The following is a 21,601-nucleotide window of genomic DNA, read 5'->3' as shown; positions in this document are numbered from 1 at the left end:
TCAGATCTCTTTGCAAGCATGTTACCGAAGTCTAGGACCTCATCGACACGCACTCCACAGACATTCTTTTTCTTACAAAAATGTAGCTCAACCTGTCATCCACCCATACCATCGCCGAGGGGCATACTTCCTAGCTATGAGCTTGCCCAGCAAGATGGGCACCACAAACCTGGAGGAGATCTTGCGAACATCCACAGAGACACCATCTCATGCACCATCTCTATGGACAAACCCACCGCCTTCATGGAGCACATGCATTTCCGACTAAAAGTCAGCCATGCCACGACCATATGAGGCACCTTCACTTACCGATCACCAGGACCACGTACCACCTTCAACAACCTCCTCACCAACTTCATCACTTCAACCTCAACCTTCAGCTTGACAATCCAATGGATTCCAACTCCAATACCCTCCCTGAGGACCTTGTCAATCTCTCACAGATCATCCATGGCCTGACTAACAACACAGGACACACCCTCGACCCGGTCTTCACAATCCCCAACAAGATCACACTCCGCCACCTCACCACGCTCACACGGATTGACCACTCCATTGTACATTTGCACATTAACACACCCCACTCAGGTAAGCCAAAAACAGGCAGCAACTTCAGATGCAACTGGAACAAAATAACAGCGGTGAACTGGATCAATACCCTCGGATCCAACAAGCCTATCCTTACCGGCGACCTACAGAACAATGTACACTCATTCACAACTGGATCTCAGACTGCGCCAACACACTCGAATCCCTGAGGAAAATTAGGCAAGCAAAAGCTAACGCTCAATCCTGCTGGTACATGTAAGATCTAAGAAACCCTACATTTTACTGTAAGCAACTAGAGAGAAGATGAAGAGCCAGCCAAGACAACACCTCAAGAGACGCCTACAAATCAGCACCCAGAAGGTATAGCACCCAGACCGAGGAAGCCAGGAAGGCAGCCCTCACACTGAGACTGGAAATGTGCTCCAAGTCCAGCAAAGAACTTTTCAACATTGTCAGAGATTTTGCCAACCTAATGGCTGCAACCAACATCATCACCCCTTCCAGGACCTCTGCAACAGCCTCTCTGACTTCTTCCATAACAAAATACTCAATTTCTGCAGTAACTTCAACCTACAACAGAAGACGTAATCGGGCAACTGCCCACTATCATCAAGAACGCCCATCAACTAATGAACTGGAGCCCACTCGTTACTGAAGACACTTCTGGATTTATGAAGACCATTCATTCAGGGGCCCCCAGTGACCCCTGTTATCACCACATTTTCAGCTCGGGGAGACCACTGAGCAGTGGCAACCTCCTCATTAACACCTCCTTCCCTAGTGAAACTCTCCCAAATAACTGGACACATGCAGAGATAACAGCTCTTCTTTAAAAAAAAAACCCTAGCAGACCTGGAAGAACTCAGCAACTACAGATCTATCTTGCTCCTACAATTCCCATCCAAAGTCATGGAGAAAGAGATCAACAGGCAACTCTCCTTCTACCTAGAACAGCACCATCTCCTGGATGTCATTCAGTCAGGGTTCCCAGCAATCACAGCATGGAAGCCGCCCTCTTGGCAGCACCAGACATCTGGACCACCATGGACAGTGGGGAAACCGCTGCCCTCATCATACACGACCTCTCAGCAGCCTTCTGCACCATACTCCATAGCACCCACATCTCCAGTCTTCATGACTCAAGAGTCTAAGGACCCACCCTGAAATGGAGTGCCTCCTTCCTCTCCAACAGAACAAAGTGGGTGAAACTCCCTCCCTGCCACGTCCACCTCAGAATCCAAGAAGTTAATTTACAGAGTCCCCCCAAGGACCCTCTCTCAGCTCAACCCATTTTTTCAAGTTTACATAGCACCCCTCGCTCGCATCTTAAAAGCCCACAACATCAACATTATCTCCTCTGACACACAGTTCATACTCTCCCTCACTGCCGAGAGCAACATTACCAGGACCAACTTCACCAGCCAACTGGATGCGGGAGAACTGCCTGAATCTCAACGCAGGCAAAACTGAGATCCTAATCTTCGGAAACAGCAACTCCCCAAGGAACTCCTGCTGGTGGCCAGACAAACTGGATGCCATGTCTACACCCACAGACCATGCTAGAAACCTTCATATCATCCTAGATGACAAACTCCCAGTGAATAAACAGGTGAACTCGGCAACCTCATCCTGCTTCCTCATTCTCCGAATGCTCTGCAGAATCTTCAAATGGCCCCCCATGCACACAAGGCACACTGTCACACAAGCCCTTCTAACCCGCAGGCTTGACTACAGCAGCGTGCTCTACGTCAGAATCTCCAACTAGCTCACCCCAGACCATTTAAAACACCAACGCCTTGCGCATCCTAGATGTCCCCAGAAGTGCTCACTATCACTCTCTACCTCACTGAATTACACTGGCTACCCATCTACAAATTGATGCCAATTCAAGCTGTTTGTCCATGCCTACATAGCGCTCCACAGCACCAGACCTGCGTACCTCAATGACTGACTTACTCTCTACCATCCGTGCAGACAGCTACACTCGCCCTCACATGTCCCCAACATCGTTAGAAGCAAGTCAGGAGGGCGCTCCTTCTCCTACATCACATCAGAGACCTAGAATGGTCAACCCCCTTCCCCCCAACACATCAGGACCGCCCCTTCACTACACCACGTCTGCAAGCAACTGAAGACCTTGCTGTTCAACTAGGAGCTCGGCATGACCTATGTTCCTGCTTTAGCGCCTGGATTCCCTAGCAGATAATAAGCTGCACAATATAATTGGACCTAACATAACATGAAATTTGTATGGACAAAAATGTATTGCTGCACGCATTTTGAGTTCTGAGGAAGCCTTGAACTGCTTAGACCATACATACGCTGAGAGTCAAGTGCAGAAGGGGTACTTGGCCCAGATGCGCAGAGTCCATAGTAAGTTATGGCCTGGTCAACAGGAGTAAAAGGCCCCAGCCCTCACATTTGGGCCCAGTAGCCCCTTCTCGTCCTGTGGCCCTCTTTAAGAGGTTGTGACAGACTCTAAGTGCCTGAAAGTAGTGGAGTGAAACGTATTTGGGTCTCGCCACTCAGTTCTGCAAGCAGTGACTGCTTTCTGTTCAAGGGCAAGATGTACAAGCATATTGATTAATTCTTGTATCCACTGCTAAGAATCTGGGCCTAACCCCCCCCCCCAAATTATTGCAGTTTCTAGCTACCTTGTTATGGTACTCGAAAAGATTTACCACCTTCTCTCTTTGCCATATTTTAATGTTACTAGCTGCATGTTATGCAGCACATGTTAAGGGCCTATATTTGGCTAATGGCATCAGCAACGTGGTCACAAATCTGACGTTAGTATCTCTTTAAGAAGGGCTAATCTGGCTTCTAAGGAGAACACACATTTTGAGGTCTTTACCACATTTGACAGGAACCGAGACAGACAGACTACATAGGGTGATGGATTTAGTTTGGCATAGTGAGCCAAGGGGTGAGCAGTTCTAGGAGCAGCCACTCTGAATGAAAAGATTAACAAGGTTCAGAGTGGGCATGTGGGACACACTGTATGGGTAATTTAGTGATTGCTTAACGGTTCGAATACGAAAACAGCATACATTTTGGGCTACGTGCCTCCAGTGTGAATGTGTGTACTGGTTCTTAAATAGAGCAAACCTAGCTGGAGAGGAATGGAGAACTGAACAGAGGAAACGTAGGGCAGGAATAACAAGGAGGGGAAATAATTCATAATCCTATACCGTGGAATAAGAGGGCAGCAGAAGAAAATGAAGAAAAAAGATACAATTGGTGATTGTGTACATGATAAATAGGAGTCAGGGATTATACTGCAGTCACCTGAACAGTTAAGGGTAACCATTGGAAACTCTGCAGAGATCAGTTTTTAGTTCTTTTCTGAGCTGAAGAAGCATAAAGATAATCCAAATATGGAGGTATATAATTCCACATAACACACTCCTAGATGGAGAAGACTTGCCACCTGCTTTTTCAATGAATTTTAATTGTAGTCCATATGTTAGTCATTTACTATCATTGAATGTTCGTTCTAGTTCCTATGTTAGTGTTCTACTATCCTGGCTTCTTAACTTGATCAGCTCTTAAGCATGGAGTGTGGCATTGTTTGCCTCTACTCTTTACACGAAACAGAACTTTTTGAACATGATGCAAGCTTGGTATGGGAAGAAACTATGGGCCTCATCTATCAACAAATGTTTCCCACTCTATATCTAAGGGAAAATGCATTAGTGCATATGGGCTGAAGTTCCTTCAGAGTGCATAAAACATTGTCAAGTTCCTTCAGTCCTGGAAATGTCCTGTGTCGGAAGACTATTTTCATCAACTCATGGGTTAACTTGGCGCCCATCTACGGAACAGTTGTTTCCTTCATTATAGAAGACCTAGGCTTGTACACGGGTTGTTTCTGACTGCCGGAAACAGTTGAAATCCATACAAAACAGTTGCTTACCCTTTCAGCATATGCTCAGTCACTCTGAGCCAGCTGCACAACACAGCGACTTCAGTTGTGTCCAAAAGAGGATTCGCTGAACTGGTTAACAATGCGGAGATGGCGGGCCTCCATATAGCGTTGAAACATGCCAATTATCCTCTCACTTGACTACTCTATGGAGTGCCCTGGCAAGCATGCACAATATCACCTGTACATAATTGTAAATGGGATTGATGGTATTTTACTCTACTCCTGCCCTCAAGACTGTGCTCTGCAAACGTGTGCTCCTAATGTGTTTTCAATTTCCCTCTTCCAGTTCAAACCTCCAGACTTGCATAACCATTTCTGATTAAAGATCTTCTTATAATCAAAGGTATAGTAAGGATGCAACAATGCTATCAACCTAGGTTGAGCGACAAAGCTATTGGCAAGATTAAAAAATTCAGAGTTGAGGTGGAGGAGCCAAGGGAATATTGGGGTGCAAAGATATGCAAAACAAAGAACAGGTTTTTCACCACTTTATAACTCTCAGTTGAGACCTTGCATAGGGCACCTGCTGCAAGGGAGAGAGAGCAGAGACATTTAGATACCTGAAGTGTAAATACTGCAGATTTGGGACTCAAAAATAACTTGTCATAAGATGGGACTTGCCAGATAATGCCATAATTCAGGTAAAATGCAGGTCAAGGCTCAGTATAAGCGGTTGGAATACAGTATTCAGAAACACCAGGGTACACACTGAGAAGTAATCACAGTTGAGAACAAGCATAGAGTTGGATACTAGGGCTTCATTCCAAAGGCTGAGGTAAATTGATGTGAAGAATTAGCAGTACCACAAGGTTTGCTTTTCCCCTGTTGCTGTGTTACCACATCTTTCAGAGTTTACAGGTCAGAATCAGTGCTACTGCACCAATACCACATTATCCACGCCCATGCCTTCATTTCAAACAGTGAAACTTGGAATATTGGAATATTGGGGTTTGGTCCTGCACAATTTTCACCAGGTGTCAATTTAAGAAAATAACACCAGGAAAAAACATTGGGCGTGGTATTTGCTCAACAGCTGTAATTCTGGTTCAGAAGCAAACTCCTGTTTCACCTGAATGTGGATTAATGTGGCCTTTACAATGAGGTCCTAAATTAAGACTAGTCATGCACCAGGCAGGTAGACTGGAAGGTTTACTTGCCGTTTTTACCTTCAGTGCATATGTATCAGTGTATGTAATTACTATTTATTTTTGATTGATTTACCTAATGTCATGTTTTCTGTGTTTTGAAAATACACTGTCCTGGTGCCAGAGAGCTGTGTGTGTAAAGAAATATTGTACAGTTGTAATTAACAGCTATGATCTGCCCTTCCTCTTTCTGCAGGTACAGGTTTGGTCTGGATGTCTCGGCCAGTTGCACAAGGTATGTGGATCAGGACCCCTCTCTCCAGCTCTGTCTGTGGCAGTCAGCCCCCACAATACATACCTCGCGGTTGGGTACCAGAATGACGGTGTGAAGATCTACAGAACATCAACAGGTAAGCCCCACAGCAGAAATTAGAGCATGAATAGGAAATGTGTAAGCTAGGCAAAAACAAGGGTCTGAGATATGGAAGATTAATAAAAAAGAAGCTTGTACCACAGTCTAGGGTTTGACTAAGACAATAAGAAGAGGGAAGGGATCAAACTGAAAATAGCTACAAAAGGGCAGTCATGGAAAAAAGGTAACAGGGAGAACAGGTTATATGCTAGGACTAGGGCTTGACATGAAGTTACAATAGGATAAGAGAGAACTCAAACTAAAGAGTATAACCAGCCAGAACTGTGGATATAGGATAGGGATTGAGGAAGGGATGTGTAAAGAGGGAGGGTGGTACTATTGGCGGAACCAGATAGTGAAATAGATAGGGAGAGAGTCCGTGATTGAGACTAGGGTTCAACTGATCAGAAATTGGAAATAGCGGAGTGTGGCAAAGGAGTAAAATTAACAATATGCATGGGCAATGTCCTCGAAAAGTAAAGAGAATGAATGAAAGAAAGATAGAAAAGCAGACAAACACTGAAAATGGACTACTGGAACACGAGTAAGCACAAGGTAAAAATGTACATCAGGCCAGGATATTTGTTTTGTGAATATGAAAATAATATGGACCATTCAGAACATGTCAGATTTGAGACTATTGTGGTACGGTGACAAGTAAGAGAATATCTTCTGTATGTTGGTCCTCTATAAATGAATGTTCGTGCAAGGCCTGGAACCAAAAAAAACATTGAAGGGTGGAAAGCTGCTTACAGACTAGCTGAGCAGTTTATACCCTTTGTTTTATTAGGTGTTCAGGACTTTTAGGAGCCCAGATCCCTGGGTTCAATGGAAAGCCCCTTCCAGAGTTTTGAAGTGCATTGTAGATGAGGTAGAACAGAGGGAGCAAAAAGAGTACAGCAAACTGAACTGTAAATGAGAAACAGGTGAGTGAACAAAAGGGAATGCCAGGCAGAGGAAAAAAAGGGAAGCCGAGGCCATGAAGAGGAAAGGTATAAGAAAATAAGAAAATAGTGACCCAGAATTGGGACCAGTGAATAGGATAGGGACCTAAAGGATAGAGTGTACAAAAGATAAAAATGGGTGCTGAGACTTTGTGAATTAATGAAGGAGTAGAGGCCACCACAGTTTAAAAGTGGAGCAATTAAGTTTATTTCATTTCTTTATTTATGTTTGGTATGTATGAAGTGCATACCTATCCACAAGGGCAGCAAAGTGCTTTACCTGAAAGAGCATGCAGGCACATTCTAATAAAAAATCTACCACATATTGTTGTGTGGCGTTTTAGGCTCCGAGTGAATTTTCCTGTTTCATGCCTTTATATAGGTGCAATTCACATTGCCCTTAAATATGCATAGACATCAAGCCCTTATTTAGACAAAGCCCATGCAGACCAAATACAGGCATGGCTACTTCTGTAGTAGGGGATCTCTGTGTATAGTCATAATCTAGTGAATAGTCCCGCTCATGTGCGTGGACCCCGGCAATCAAAAATAATCTCTTAAGTTGTCAAAAAATTGCAGAACTGCAAAGACACTTAAGAGAAAATTTAATGACAAATAATGCAGCCTATATCCACAGGCTACACTGTCCAGTACTTCAACTAGAAATTCCACCAAAACCACCACACATACAACACAGCCTGCCCAGTTTCTTTCACAGAGAAACTTGCCTCTACCAGTAAAAGCCTCTGGAATGATCGAGAGGAAGACCTGGACAGACAAGCCCCATAGCCTGTCATTATGTGGCTTAAATAGGATACTGTGCCTTTAAGAGAACTTTCCAGAACTTCTCCCAGTATCCCAGAATGCACTGCAGGTCCCATTTAATTTCAGTTCTTTTTTCCGGCTCCTGCTAACAGGACCATGGTGCATTGAGCTCTCCCTTTTTCAAGGGTTTATTGGATTTTTGTGCACTTTGTGATTTAAAAGTGTTTTCAGTTTGTGTCTTGGTGCTTTCCCTTCACTCCTGTGTGTTTGTTCAGGCTTTTTAGGGCTCTAAAATGCCTGCTCTTTTCGACAAATGCCCAGCATGTGGGAGGAAGAAGGCCAAGACTGACTTACACGAGGTCTGCGTCATCTGCCTTCCTGAAGCACATGTCCCTGAAGAGTATGACATCTGCAAGAACCTTTCTGCAAGGACTCTGAGGGAAAGGCTGAAGATTAGGCTTCAAGGCCTGGAGGACAGACGACTGCAGGCTGCAGGTGGGTCTGGGCAGACCGGGAAGGCTCCCTCTGCCTCTGCTGAGGCCTCTGGGGGGCTCCCCAGAGGCAGGAAGAACAGCAAACGGTCCCTGTCTCCGTCGACGTCGATTGCATCGACGACGACGTCGAGAGGGATGACGACGGTATGTTCACCATCTCCCCGGGGCTCCGGGTCGAGACGACGGGAAAGATCGACGTCGAAGGGCCGAGGTAGGCCTCCGTCGAAGTCCCAGTCGACGGCCTCTTCGTCGTTGACGTCTGCGTCGAGCCATCGACGTCGAAGAAGGCATGACAGGCGTCGGCGCTCGCCGTCGAGGCGACACCGCCGTTCACCGTCGAGAAGACGATCGGCGTCGAATCGACGATCGGCGTCAAGGGGATCCTTAAGGCAGGCAAACAAGTGGATTTGCAGAGAAAAGTTTCGCATGCTGTCGTTGCATCAGATTTATCCTCAGTTGCAACAGGGAGACTGGCTGTGTGCTATAGACCTACAGGATGCGTACTTCCATGTGCCCATTGCACACAAACACAGGAAGTTCCTGCGATTCCAAGTCGGCGCCAACCATTATCAATACACAGTACTCCCATTCGGACTGAAGTCTGCGCCGAGAACATTCTCGAAGTGCATGGGGGTGGTAGCAGCACACCTGAGGAAGAACAAGGTGTTTGTCTACCCGTACCTGGACGATTGGTTGATCAAGGCCTCCTCCTTCTCGGAAGCTCGAGCGCACTTCCAGAAGAGGTGCGTTCTCTTGAACAAGCTGGGGTTGCACATCAACATGTCCAAGTCTGTCCCGACTCCGGTCCAACGCATACAGTACTTGGGAGCCTCCATCAATACGCTGTCAGCAAGCATGTCTCCTTCGGAGGAGCGACGCTTATCACTCCTTCGGAAGGCTCAGGCTCTTATGACCACTCCATCTACAACAGTGAGGACGGTGTCTTCTCTACTGGGATCGATGGCCTCTTGTATCTTCCTAACGCCACACGCACAACTGCACATGAGAGCTTTGCAAGAGTGCTTGGAGGACCAGTGGGATCAGAGGGAAGGATCTTGGGACGACAAGATACGACTGACTCTGCATGCTCTTCAGTCTCTGAAGTGGTGGTGTTCGGCGGAGAATCTCCTCAGAAGGGTTCCCTTCCACAAGGACATTCCCACAACGACATTCCCACGCAGACTGTTGTGACGGATGCTTCCCTCCACGGCTGGGGGGCGCACTCCGGAAACTTGCAGATTCAAGGAACGTGGTCCCCAACTGAGTCCACGTATCACATCAATTTCCTGGAACTCAGAGCTGTTCACTTGGCACTGAAGGCCTTTCTTCCGTCCTTCCAGACCAACTCTCTGCTTGTACAGACGGACAATACGACGTATTACCTCAACAAGCAGGTGGGTTCGAGATCACGCACTCTGTCGCAGGAAGCGCAGGCGATCTGGCACTGGCTTCTGGCCAGAGGACTGACGATAACGGCTACCCATCTGCCAGGTGTGCAGAATGTTCAGGCGGACGCGCTGAGCAGACTGATTCAGGAAAACCACGAATGGGTCATAAACAACGAAGTACTAGGAGAAGTCTTCGCAAGGTGGGGGACTCCAGACGTAGATCTGTTCGCCACCGCCGAAAACAGCAAATGCCGAGACTTCGCCTCCAGGTACTACCAGCAGGGGACGCTGGGGAATGCGCTATGGATCGACTGGTCGAACAGCTTTCTGTACGCTTTTCCACCCATTCCCCTGATTCCGGCGGTACTCATCAAACTGGCCCGGTCCGGGGCGAGGATGATACTGATTGCCCCAGAATGGCCCAGGCAGTGGTGGTTCACGGACCTTCTTCACCGGTCTCTCCTTCCTCACATACGGCTGCCGTGCAGGCCGGACCTTCTTACGAAGTTCGGGGGGCAGATGTTGCACCCCAACCTCTCGTCTTTAAATTTGGCGGCATGGCTCCTGAGATAGTGCAATATGGCCATTTGAATCTACCTGAAGATTGCATGGACATACTGAAGGAGTCTAAGAGGCCTTCCACTCGGACTTCCTATGCTTACAAGTGGTAGAGGTTCTGTATCTGGTGCAAGTCCAAGAACTATGACCCGATGACGTGCAAGGAAGATGTCATCCTTCCTTACCTTCTACATTTGGCGCAGTCTGGACTTAATGTTCACTCCATTAAGGTTCATCTGGCTGCATTGACTGCCTACAGGAAATGCCCTTCACAGACTTCCTTCTTCCAGATCCCTGTGATCAAAGATTTTCTGGAAGGCTTGAAGAAAGTATTCCCTCCTGTCAGGCTTCCTTCGCCTTCATGGGAACTGAATGTGGTGCTGTCCAGGTTGATGAAGGAGCCTTTTGAACCTATTCATAAGGCTTCGTTGCAGCACCAGTCCTGGAAGGCGGCGTTCCTCGTGGCCATTACATCGGCCCGCAGGGTGAGTGAAATTCAGGCGTTGTGTTGCCAGGAACCTTATACTGTATTTCATGCTGCTAAGGTTGTTATGCGTACTCACCCTAAATTTCTTCCCAAGGTTATTTCTGATTTTCATGTCAACCAGACCATAACTTTGCCTACGTTTTTTCAGAATCCTTCATCTCCAGCGGAAAGGTCTCTACATTCCCTGGATGTTAGGAGGGTGTTGAAATTTTATCTGGATAAAACCAAAGATATTCGTAGGTCTGACCAATTGTTTATCAATTATGGATCAGTCCGGACGGGTCTTGCTACCTCTAAGCAGTCCATTTCTAGGTTGATTGTGTCCTGCATACAATTGTGTTACCAAAAAGCTAATAAGACCTTAGGAGGTAAGCCTAAGGCTCATTCCACCAGGGGCAAGGCTGCCACGACAGCCTTGCTCCGTAACGTGCCGATTGCAGAAATCTGCAAGGCAGCCACTTGGAAGTCGGTTCATACCTTTGCTAAGCATTACTGTCTGGACACTGATGCCAGGACAGACGCTCAGGTTGAGCAGGCTTTGCTGCGAAATCTGTTCGCACAGTAGTGGTGTTAATCTTCTTCTCTCCACCGCCGCTTGGTGTGGGGATGGGCTTGCCGTTCTATTCACTAGATTATGACTATACACCGAGATCCCCTACTACAGAAGGAGTAGTTTCTGTCCTGTAACTCCAGTTCTGTAGTAGGGGTATCTCTGTTATAGTCATAAGCGCCCTCCCGCCTCCCCAGTGGAGAAAGTTATTCATGTAAGGAATGCTACAGGTCTGGCGTGTTACGCCTTCAAAAAGAACTGAAAGTAAATGGGACCTGCGGTGCATTCTGGGATACTGGGAGAAGTTCTGGAAAGTTCTCTTAAAGGCACAGTATCCTATTTAAGCCACATAATGACAGCCTATGGAGCTTGTCTGTCCAGGCCTTCCTCTCTATCGTTCCAGAGGCTTTTACTGGTAGAGGCAAGTTTCTCTGTGAAAGAAACTGGGCAGGCTGTGTTGTATGTGTGGTGGTTTTGGTGGAATTTCTAGTTGTACTGGACAGTGTAGCCTGTGGATATAGGCTGCATTATTTGTCTTTAAATTCTCTCTTAAGTGTCTTTGCAGTTCTGCAATTTTTTGACAACTTACGAGATTAGTTTTGATTGCCGGGGTCCATGCACATGAGCGGGACTATTCACTAGATTATGACTATAACGGAGATACCCCTACTACAGAACTGGAGTTACAGGACAGAAACTACTCCTTCTACCTGTACCAAACGTCACAAGGATTTCTTGGAAAATCGGCTTAAGCAGTTAGCGAACTTCCCCTTGCTTGAATATTGATTTGTCCACGAACTCGTGTACTTTGCAAAGAACAACTATTCCTTAGGGGTTCTTTCCTGACGTTATTATGCCCGACATTACGTCAAACGATGGCATTCCTAGATACCTTTAAGGTATAAATATACATCAAGGTATAAATATACCTTCTCTTGCTCTAGCAAGACATAGTGGTTCGGAGCAGTTCGACTATCTACTTGCCCGACGCAATTCGCTACAGCAAGTGCCGAAGGAATCCTACCCTCCAACTGATGCACTGATCAGGAAGCGGTGTCTTTTCCTGCCGAGAATCCAGCTCCAGTGTTTCCAAGCTCCCCTTGCGGGGTGTTGGGAAATCGAGTCCTGAGACAGAGATACCAGACCTCCTTCAGAGAAACCCTTGGTAGATTTCTTGGCAAAGAAAACTACACCTATGCTACACAATACTTACTTCTTCCCGCATACTAGTCAGGAACACAGCCCGGATCCCTCAAGCTGACCTAGAAAAAGGAATCAGCTCGCTACTTCCCAACATCTCTGATCATCTCTCAACCACTGATCTCATCTCTCTTTATAACTCAAATATGACGCTCACCCTGGACCACCTTGCCCCTTTGAAACTAAAAAAATCCAGGGCCATTCCCTCCAGATCATGCTTCACCACCGACATCAATGAAGAAAGAAGACACCTAAGGGCCACAGAAAGAATTTGGAGGAACAATCCCTCCACCCTCCTCCGAGATCAACTCCAAGCAGCCCGCAAGTCTTACAAGAAGCACGTTAAGGACAAAAAGACTGCTTTCTTTTGCGCTGCCCTAGACACTGCAAAAAAACGACCCAAGGAGCTTTTCAATATCATCAGGAATCAAACCTCCAAGTCCATGACATCATCAATACATGCATCCAAAGAACGTTGTGATAACTTCGCCAGCTTTTTCGATGACAAAATCGCTTAGATCTCTCTCTTGGCTCAAATCTCATCTCTGCTATCGAGAACAATCCACCTGAAACGCAGGACAACACCTCCTTGATCCCACCTAAACACTGGTCCTCCTTCATTCCCATCCAGGAGGCAGAGATAATCAAATTAATCTCCATTACCAAACCCTCATCACACGCCCTGGATCAGCTACCCCCGCACCTGGCCAAAGACCTGAAGCTTGTTCTGGCACTGCGATGGTGCAAGATCATTAACAGCTCACTGAGCTCTGGAATGGTACCGGACTGCCTCAAAGTAGGCCAAGTCACGCCTCTGTTAAAAAAGCCAGGGCTAGACACCGAGGATCTAAACAACTTCAGACCTGTATCGAACCTACCTTTTTTGTCCAAAATCCTGGAAAGATGTGTACTCCCTCAGCTGACCCAACACCTGGATAACATCAATCTCCTAGATCCCCATCAATCAGGTTTCAGAAAAGGCTGCAGTACTGAATCTGCAATCCTAAATGTCATTGATGACCTACTCAAGTCACTGGACTCGGATCAATGCTGCCTCCTCATCCTCCTAGACTTCTCGGCTGCATTCGATACAGTTGACCACAAATTGCTCATCAAGGTGCTACAAGAAAGGGCTGGTCTTCAAGAGACAATCCTACACTGGTTCTCTTCCTTTCTCCACAACCTCTCACAAATTTTTTTAATTAAAAACTTTGAGTCTGACCTCCACCGTGTCATCAGGGGTGTTCCACAAGGATCAGTGCTCTCCCCGCAGCTTTTCAACATCTATATGGAACCTCTTAACTCTCTTCTCAAGAAATCCAACATCCCCTTTCAATTATATGCTGACGACATGCAGCTTTATCTAGAAACCACCTCCATCGATGACATCCAGAGACTTAACGCCACGCTCAAGGAGGTTCAACACTGGCTTGCAAGTAATCACCTGAAACTCAACCAAGAGAAAACGGAAATTCTCCTCATCTCCAACAAAACTGAAAACCCCCAAATCAAAGAATGGCTCAAAGCCATTGACGCCCTCAACTGTAACCTCATCCTGGCAGATTCTGTAAAATCTCTAGGGTTCACCCTAGACCCGAAATTGGATATGAAAAAACACATCTCCATATCCGCTAAAAGCGCCTTTCTCAACCTGAAATTACTTTACAAAATAAAACCCTTCCTCCCACCCAAAGATGTTCAACAAGCCACCCAGGCACTAGTGCTCTCCAGGATTGACTATGGGATTGCAGCCCTGACTGGAACAGCAAAATCTCACCTCGCCCCTCAGAAGACAACCCTCAATGCAGCTGCTAGGATGGTCGCTGGTACCAGGAAATTTGACCACATCTCTCCCGCGCTCAAAGAGCTTAAATGGCTCCCAATCGAGTTGCGAGCCTAGCTCAGAACAGCCTGCCTCACACACAAAGCCCTGCACACAGGTAAACCTGAATACTTAGCCAACAAACTCAAAAGGGCCGGCCAGGCCAGAAACCTCAGGAGTTCCAACTCTCTGTTACTCATCCCACTGAAAACTTAGAAGCAAAAAATAGCAGCCAAATCATTTGCTGAAAATGCCCCCAAAATCTGGAACACCATACCCCCCCACATAAGAATGACACACTGGTTTCCAAAATTCAAGAAGCTACTCAAAGCACTCTTCCTCGACCGCTCGCGACTAATCCGATAAGAGACAAGAAAGTTCCGCAGCCAGTGCTCCCCTTACCTCTAACCGGGAGTCTGAGACATTAACGCGGAACTGGTTTGATCATCTTCTAGCCAGAATCCCCTTGTTTACCCCCCCCCCCCCCCCTTTTGATTATTTGTTCATCTCCTAACCAGAATCCCCTTGTTTTACCAACTACCTGAATCGCCTATCTGCACATTATTATATATGTTATTAAGCTTGTGCTACCAACTACCTGTATCGCCTACCTGCACAATATTGTATATGTTGTGAAGCGCTCTGATACCCTCGGGTCCAGCCAGCACTATATAAAACTCCAAAAATAAAAAAAGAATAAACTTAGGTTAGGTACATTGGGGTAGGCATATCTTAGAAGCACCAGTTGAGTATTTTAGTCATTGTTATTTATGTATGTATTTTTATATGGCTTAGAAACCATACAATGCTCTTACAGTATTATTTTATAATATTGTTCTCGCTGTACGCATTGTACTTTACAGTCTGCCTATTGGTTGTAGCAGTTCACTTCTCTTACATGAGAAAGAAGACTGTTGAATAAACCCTTTTTTATTGAAAATGCCAGTCTATCTATTTCTCTGCAACTCTGCAGAAACGAAGCATGTACGATTGACTGAGTGAAATACTTATCTATTGTTTCCGCGACTCTAGAGATATATTTCTTATTCTTGGGAAACAAAGTTGTCATGTTTATGCGGTTGTCAGAAACGAATCCCTTCTTGTGAATTCGAGAAAGTTTCTAGTGACCTCTGAGCTAGCTGGCACTCACTATTAAGTTTAGTAAATTCGATAGAGACCTAGTTGACCTCAGTCCTACGTCTAAACTATAGGACATATTATTCCAATGCGCAGAGCCTATTGGGAATATAGGAACTACACTACAATATTTAGAAATCTTTCATAGTAGAACCAGAGTATCAGAGGAAAAGTTAGAGGGTAGTGTATTAGTCTTGTAGATGGCTCTTGAACAGGTACGTGTTTAGTTTTCTTTCTGAAGAGGAGAAGGCTTTGATTGAGTCTGTTTTCAGTAGCTGGTTCCATAGCCTAGAAGTAGGCCTGGTTGAATGTCTTGTTTTTCTTTGTTTACAGAAAATCTAGAATGAGATGGAATTTTCTTCTTCTCTTTCTTTCCCAACAGCTTATATTTAAGTTAGGAAAGGAGATCAGTGTAGAGTGATTTATGGGAATGGGTATCACACCTTGTAGTATAATGTAAATATTGAAAATGTACGTTGCAAGTGTGTAACTGTGTGGCATGCCACAGTTTAATGGTTAAGAAGTTGATCCTGACCTTGAGATATGAAATTAATGTAATCACAGCAGAGCTTTAGTCTCTATTCCCATTCTTGAGGATAGAATGTTGAAAAGCGAGATGTTGATAATGGTGTAGAATTCCGCCGGACAGACCCAGATAGAGTAATACACTGCCATCACCTTCATCCAGGATTCTGAGGATAGTATCTCTGATTTGCTGTTATTTGGAGAGTGTCAGTTTCTGTGCTGTATTTGGGACTGAGCTGGGACAGGAAATTGTTCAGAAGGTTTCTTGTGATCATGTGGCCACCGAGCTGTTTGGAGTTGGATTTTTCAATTATTTCATCTAAAAATGTTAATTTAGTGATGGGTCGCAAGTTGTGGAGGTAATTTGAGTCAAGGTGTGGTTTCTTACGAAGGAGGGATTGTCTGGTTTTAAGTGCAATGGTGAATGTTTACATGGGAGAGAATGAAAAGCAAAATAGTTTATTAGGGCGGTACTGGGGCAGAGTCAGAGGAATATAACTCATGAGGAGGGCAGAAGAGGCATGGAGTTGAGAAGAGGGTTCATACAGCGGTGAGAACCGAAGTGAAGAATAAAAGGGTAAAAAACGGTCATGGCTACTTTCTGTTAGGTGAATGAAATGATGATACTAGCGAGCTTCACTGTGTCATGGCGTATAGTGCAAACATGATAACTAAGCTTTGCTGTGTTTAATGGGTCACCAGTGCTCTTGGAATGAAAAGCAAGGCCACCAGTTATTTACTCTACTGCTCGCTCTGTTTCAGGGGGCCTGTTTTCCGAATGTGATATCCACGATATTGCTGTACCTGCCATAACATGGTTACAGGATGAGACGCTGGCTTCGGGGTGCAACAATAAGAATATACAGATCTGGGATGCAATTGAAGGACAGGCAAAGTGCCGACATATTTGCCGTGGGCACCATGGCCCAGTGCTGGCACTGGCTCACTCACCTCAACTCCTAGCATCAGCTTCAGGTAAAACCTAATGGTCACCACTTTGTTTCATTCTGATTTTAATGGGCATTTATACTGAACATTTGAGTTTGTGGAATTTTCTTTTGGCAGTTTTGCATATGTGCCAGTCAGCTTCATTGTATTTTGAAAAGCTAAGCAACTGTACATCACTGACATGAACCTATTCAGAGGACTTTCTCCCTATGCTGTCTATTTATATTAAAGTCTCACTGAATCTTATATTTTGAAAATCATTGGAAGATATTGCTACAACTGGGCTATGCTCCTAGCAACCGATTCCACAAACACAATTTTTTAACTACTGAGAGAACACACATTGTGTTTGGCATGGCCCATTGGGCTCTGAACACAGAGCCTGGCTTTATGACAGGCCCCATACCCAGCACTCCTGTACACACTACTTGTTTCAATGAATGGAGGCAATTCACAAAAATGTTCCCATTAATTTAATAGAGAACAAACAGGAATTAGCAATTTAAAAGGAAGCTAGAAAGGGGATACAATGATTAGAAGTGGTTAGGACATTGTGAAATGTAATTCGACTTTACTAAATAGAAGGAGTTCCACTTTAGAGCCAAATGCACCATGGTTTAATTGCAGTTAACTGAACCAAATAAGAACAGGTGAACACCTAACATAAAGAAGCAATAGTAACAGGATGAAAACACACAACTTTGAATTGTGTGGACATTCTAAGATTTCTAGGAAACTTTGAAGTGCTTTTCGATATGACAACTAAAGTTATTGAAGCTGTCATTTTTTTCATCGTATAATTTTAAAAAAGAAGTAACAACTTGATCCCATCTTCAGCACACATTAATGTTATGCAAAATTGGGGAAGAGTTGGAGGACCAGGACATAGAACTTTCAGGGCCTCCCATAAAAAGTAACCAATCCTGTGACTGCTCATTAATGTTATTGTAGATTCCAAATATTACACTAAAATAACAGTTGTTCCACGTACTAATTTTGAAGGCGTGGAACCAGCTAACCTGTGTAATCCCCAGAAAACTAAATCTCAGGTTAATGCCACACATGAAAGAAATCGTAGTTTTTTATCCTATCCAAATAGATTGTTGTGTACAATTGAATCAGATGATGGAATGTGATTGGGCAATCAACAGGGGACACATTTGTTCTAGCAAGAAAAAGAATGTAAAAATACTGAGCCCAAGAACACTTCTGGTTATCCTACAAAGGCAGCAGATGCCTCATACCAATTATTGCACTGAAATAGTGTAGGTATTGGAAAATGCATACCTCATGGTATAAGATTTTGCTCATTTTCAAGTTAACAGTATTCAACAACCTTCCCACAATATCAAATTTTAGTATCTATGCAATTGCAGCTAGTAAAAATATGCAGGAAGACACAGCTGCGGGTTAATCATATAGGTATCTAGCCTCCTTAATTAAAATTGTAAACCTAGTACTGCAAAATCAAATGTAATTCAAGCAATTGTATACAAATGAGTGATAAATTAAGGATAGAGTATTCAAAGATAGCTTTTATTGTTAGTGCATATCATTTGCCAAGATTATTTTAAAAAAAGACCCTGTTGAGTGATATTTTCAAAACTTTGGAATTCATAATGGAGGACAGCTGTGAAAATCTTTCGACTATCCACAAGGATTTTAATAGTAACTTGTTTAGAAGTAAGGAAACATTATTGAGAGTTTGGACTTAATAAATGTGCAAAATATTCATTAGTTACTTGTACCTCAAAAACAAACTTGAAGCAAATGTAAAATGCTTACTTTTTTCTGTGAAAGAACTCTAATTGGTGAATTGTCAGGACATTAATAGCCGTCTTGTTGGGAGAAATTATCTGTACTAATTTTCAGATTGCACTTTGAAAAAAAAAGTGAGCAAATCCTCAATTCAGTATCAAACCAATTTAGTATGACTAATGAGGCAACAGTTGCAAGTTTCTTAGAAGTCAGTCTAACAGTAGACAGAAGAATATATTTTAATGAGCATTTATTTATCTCGGACAAGTCACTGTAGGATGATGAAGTTATTCACTTGTTAATCAAGAATGTCTTGAGAAGAAGTAGTTAAGGTTATACCTTTGTAAAAGAAAGGGAAAGTTTGTCTCATAATATTGATAATGTTCGAGTCACATTTAGTTGATTTCCCAATCCTCAAACTAAAATACCAACTTTTTCCTAGAATAGGAAAATTGACCGATATCTCTCGCTTCTGCTATGAGTTATACTCTTGTGGAAAAGTGTTAGGAGGTAGGCAAATGTATCAAAAAATCTCTTACATCATGAGGTGATATTGTGGTTCCCCTCCCTGAACTCAAACACAAACAAGTATCAATATTTTACATAGAATTAGAATTTATAATGTGCTATTTTTCTTCACTAAGTAATCATCAGTATTATAATAATAAATATGCAATTGATAAAAAATAAAATGAGGGTGAAAACTATAAATAACCATACGAAGGAGTACCACCAAAGATAAGGCTCGACAGCCAGTATTGGTGGGATGAGTCACTAATGTGGAAGAAGAAGTCCTCCTTTGTTTTTAAGGAACCCCTCACTCACCGACCTGGTCGGTGACATGCTTCATCATCGGGGCCACCTTGGCAGCCGAGTGCCGCCAAGGTGTGCTACAACACCTGAATGCAGTGGAGCAGGTATGTGAGTGATGAATGTGCAAAATGAAAAAATAAGTCAGTGGGTTAAAAATTGTCCTGGTATAACTTGTCAAATAATTTATTTTAAAGCTACTGGACAATATTAAAAACAGTGGTGATACAATGAAGGTTTTAATAGGACCTAATGTATCTGTGCTATGTGTCGGGTCTACATGTTTCAAACCATTTGAGAGTTATCGGTTTTTCATCAGGACCAAAAAATGTTGTAAAAGGAGTTGGGTGGTCAGGGTACACTAACACCCTGCCATACCTGCAACCCTTTCAGACCCCGAAAAATAGCAATTAGCTTAATGGGTAAAAAAAGTGTGTGTCGTAACCCGGAAGTGGTTACGCACAAGAAAACAAACAAAACCTGAAAAAAGAGAGAAAATTATCACTCATAAAGGTTTATTTTACGTGCCTGTTACGTAGTGAAGTGACGTAGTCCGTTCTCTCTGTGACTCATTCCACATTCAGTAATGCGCGTAAACCATGGTGCGGTGTATCGGCATAGTACTCTAAATTACAAGTATTTGAAACTAAATGTTCCACTATAAACATACCTATCAATATAGGGGGTGAAAGTGCACGTGAATGCATAATATTTATTTCCATTCTTCTCTTCTCACAGCCTCAGTTGTGCGTGCCTAAATCAAAATTCTCGATTATTAGTGTCAGGTATTACCGACGTGGAAAAATTGTCATCTTGATCCAAAACCACATATAACATATAACAAAACACCACAATACAAACATAATGTCGGAAAGACAAACAGCACTTACATCTCAATGGAGAAATGTTTGCTGCACGGGGATTTGAGGGGAAATTTACAGAGTTTGAAACATATTCTGTTGGAGAGAGGATAAAAGGTACATAAGAAGTATATCCCGTACCAATATTCTCTATTTGGTGGAGAGGCCCGACCTGGGCCTAAGGTATTGTCTTCAGGGCAGATTCTACTTACAGTTCCTCTGGTCGGTAATCAGCTGAAAACCTACTTCTTTCCCTCCGTGTACCCGTAATGGAAGTGAGACTGGCGCCGCTATTTAAGGCAGCCGCCATTTTGGGCGTGGAGGGCGTTGACAACCTGGTATCGCGTGATGATGTCACGTGTATACATGAACGTCATTAGCGCGCCCGGTAGTCAAGGGAGCTAATGTAAACAATGGATTAATCCAAAGACAAATGGAGGGAGGGAGGCGGTATTGGGTTTCTTGTAAGAACTGACAGAGTACCTACGAAAGGACGGAGGCCCAGGGGATATTGTCATTCAGACCATTCTTGTTTGTAGATAGCCTGTACACCCATCTTTGTTCTTTTTCGTATAGCCGTTTTTGAATGTTCGGACCCTGAGATATTTGTTCGATGACGGTCCAGTACATATCATTTGGAGTGTGGCCTACTTCCAAAAAATGGTCCGTCAGGCGGGTTGCATTTTTCTTGCAGCGTATTGTACTGCGATGTTCAGAGATTCTTTGTTTCACCTTTCGGGTTGTCATTCCGATATATCTTTTTCTGCAAGTGCACTCAATGAGGTAAATTACATTTTCACTGTTGCAGTTCGTATGAGCAATTTGTTTCCAAGTTTTTCCGGCCTCTAGGTCTAGTGTCTTTGTGTTCCTAGTAAGGTGGCATACACTGCAATCTCCGCAGCGAAAATGTCCAGTTACATTAGGTAGACCCCAAGCTCTGGTGATTGATGGTGTAGTTTGAGCCGGCTTTTGTTTAGGTCTGGTGTTAACTAGGCTGTCTTTTAAGCTTTGAGCTTTTTTAAAGGAAAAAAGTGGCTTTTCCCAATGTAAATTGCCGGTGTTGATGATGTTCCAATGCCTGTTGATACTCCTGGTTACTTGGTTAGAAATTGGGTTGAATGTTGTCACACATGTCAACGGTATGTCTGTGTCAGTTCTGGTTTTCTCTTCAAGTAGCACTTCTCGGGGTTGGTTCCTGGCCCTCTTTTGGCACTTGTTTATTATTTTCTTAGGATATCCCCGATTATCCAGTTTTTCAGATAGTTCAATCGCTTGTTTCTTGTAATCAGAAAGTTTACTACAATTCCTGCGTAGTCTTAGAAATTGTCCGTAGGGTAAGTTCTCCCTAAGCGGATGAGGGTGGAAACTTTCAAACCTTAAA

The 21,601-nt window shown here is 44.0% G+C and overlaps 1 protein-coding gene across 7 annotated transcripts in view; it reads left to right on the top strand.

The window, feature by feature from the left end:
* The window catches only part of TEP1 (telomerase associated protein 1), a 1,080,103-nt gene that overhangs the window by 778,775 nt on the left and 279,727 nt on the right, over nt 1–21,601 (top strand). For all 7 annotated transcript variants that reach the window (XM_086931874.1, XM_086931872.1, XM_086931869.1 and 4 more), the window contains 2 exons: nt 5,819–5,972; nt 16,607–16,819. In XM_086931874.1, the coding sequence (XP_086788000.1) occupies nt 5,819–5,972; nt 16,607–16,819 (367 nt within the window). The remainder of the gene's footprint in view (nt 1–5,818; nt 5,973–16,606; nt 16,820–21,601) is intronic.

The sequence above is a fragment of the Lissotriton vulgaris genome, chromosome 7 (assembly GCF_964263255.1).
Source record: "Lissotriton vulgaris chromosome 7, aLisVul1.2, whole genome shotgun sequence".
NCBI lineage: Eukaryota > Metazoa > Chordata > Amphibia > Caudata > Salamandridae > Lissotriton > Lissotriton vulgaris.
The sequence above is the reverse complement of the archived record's forward strand: the minus strand, read 5'-3'. Positions and strand labels throughout refer to the sequence as shown.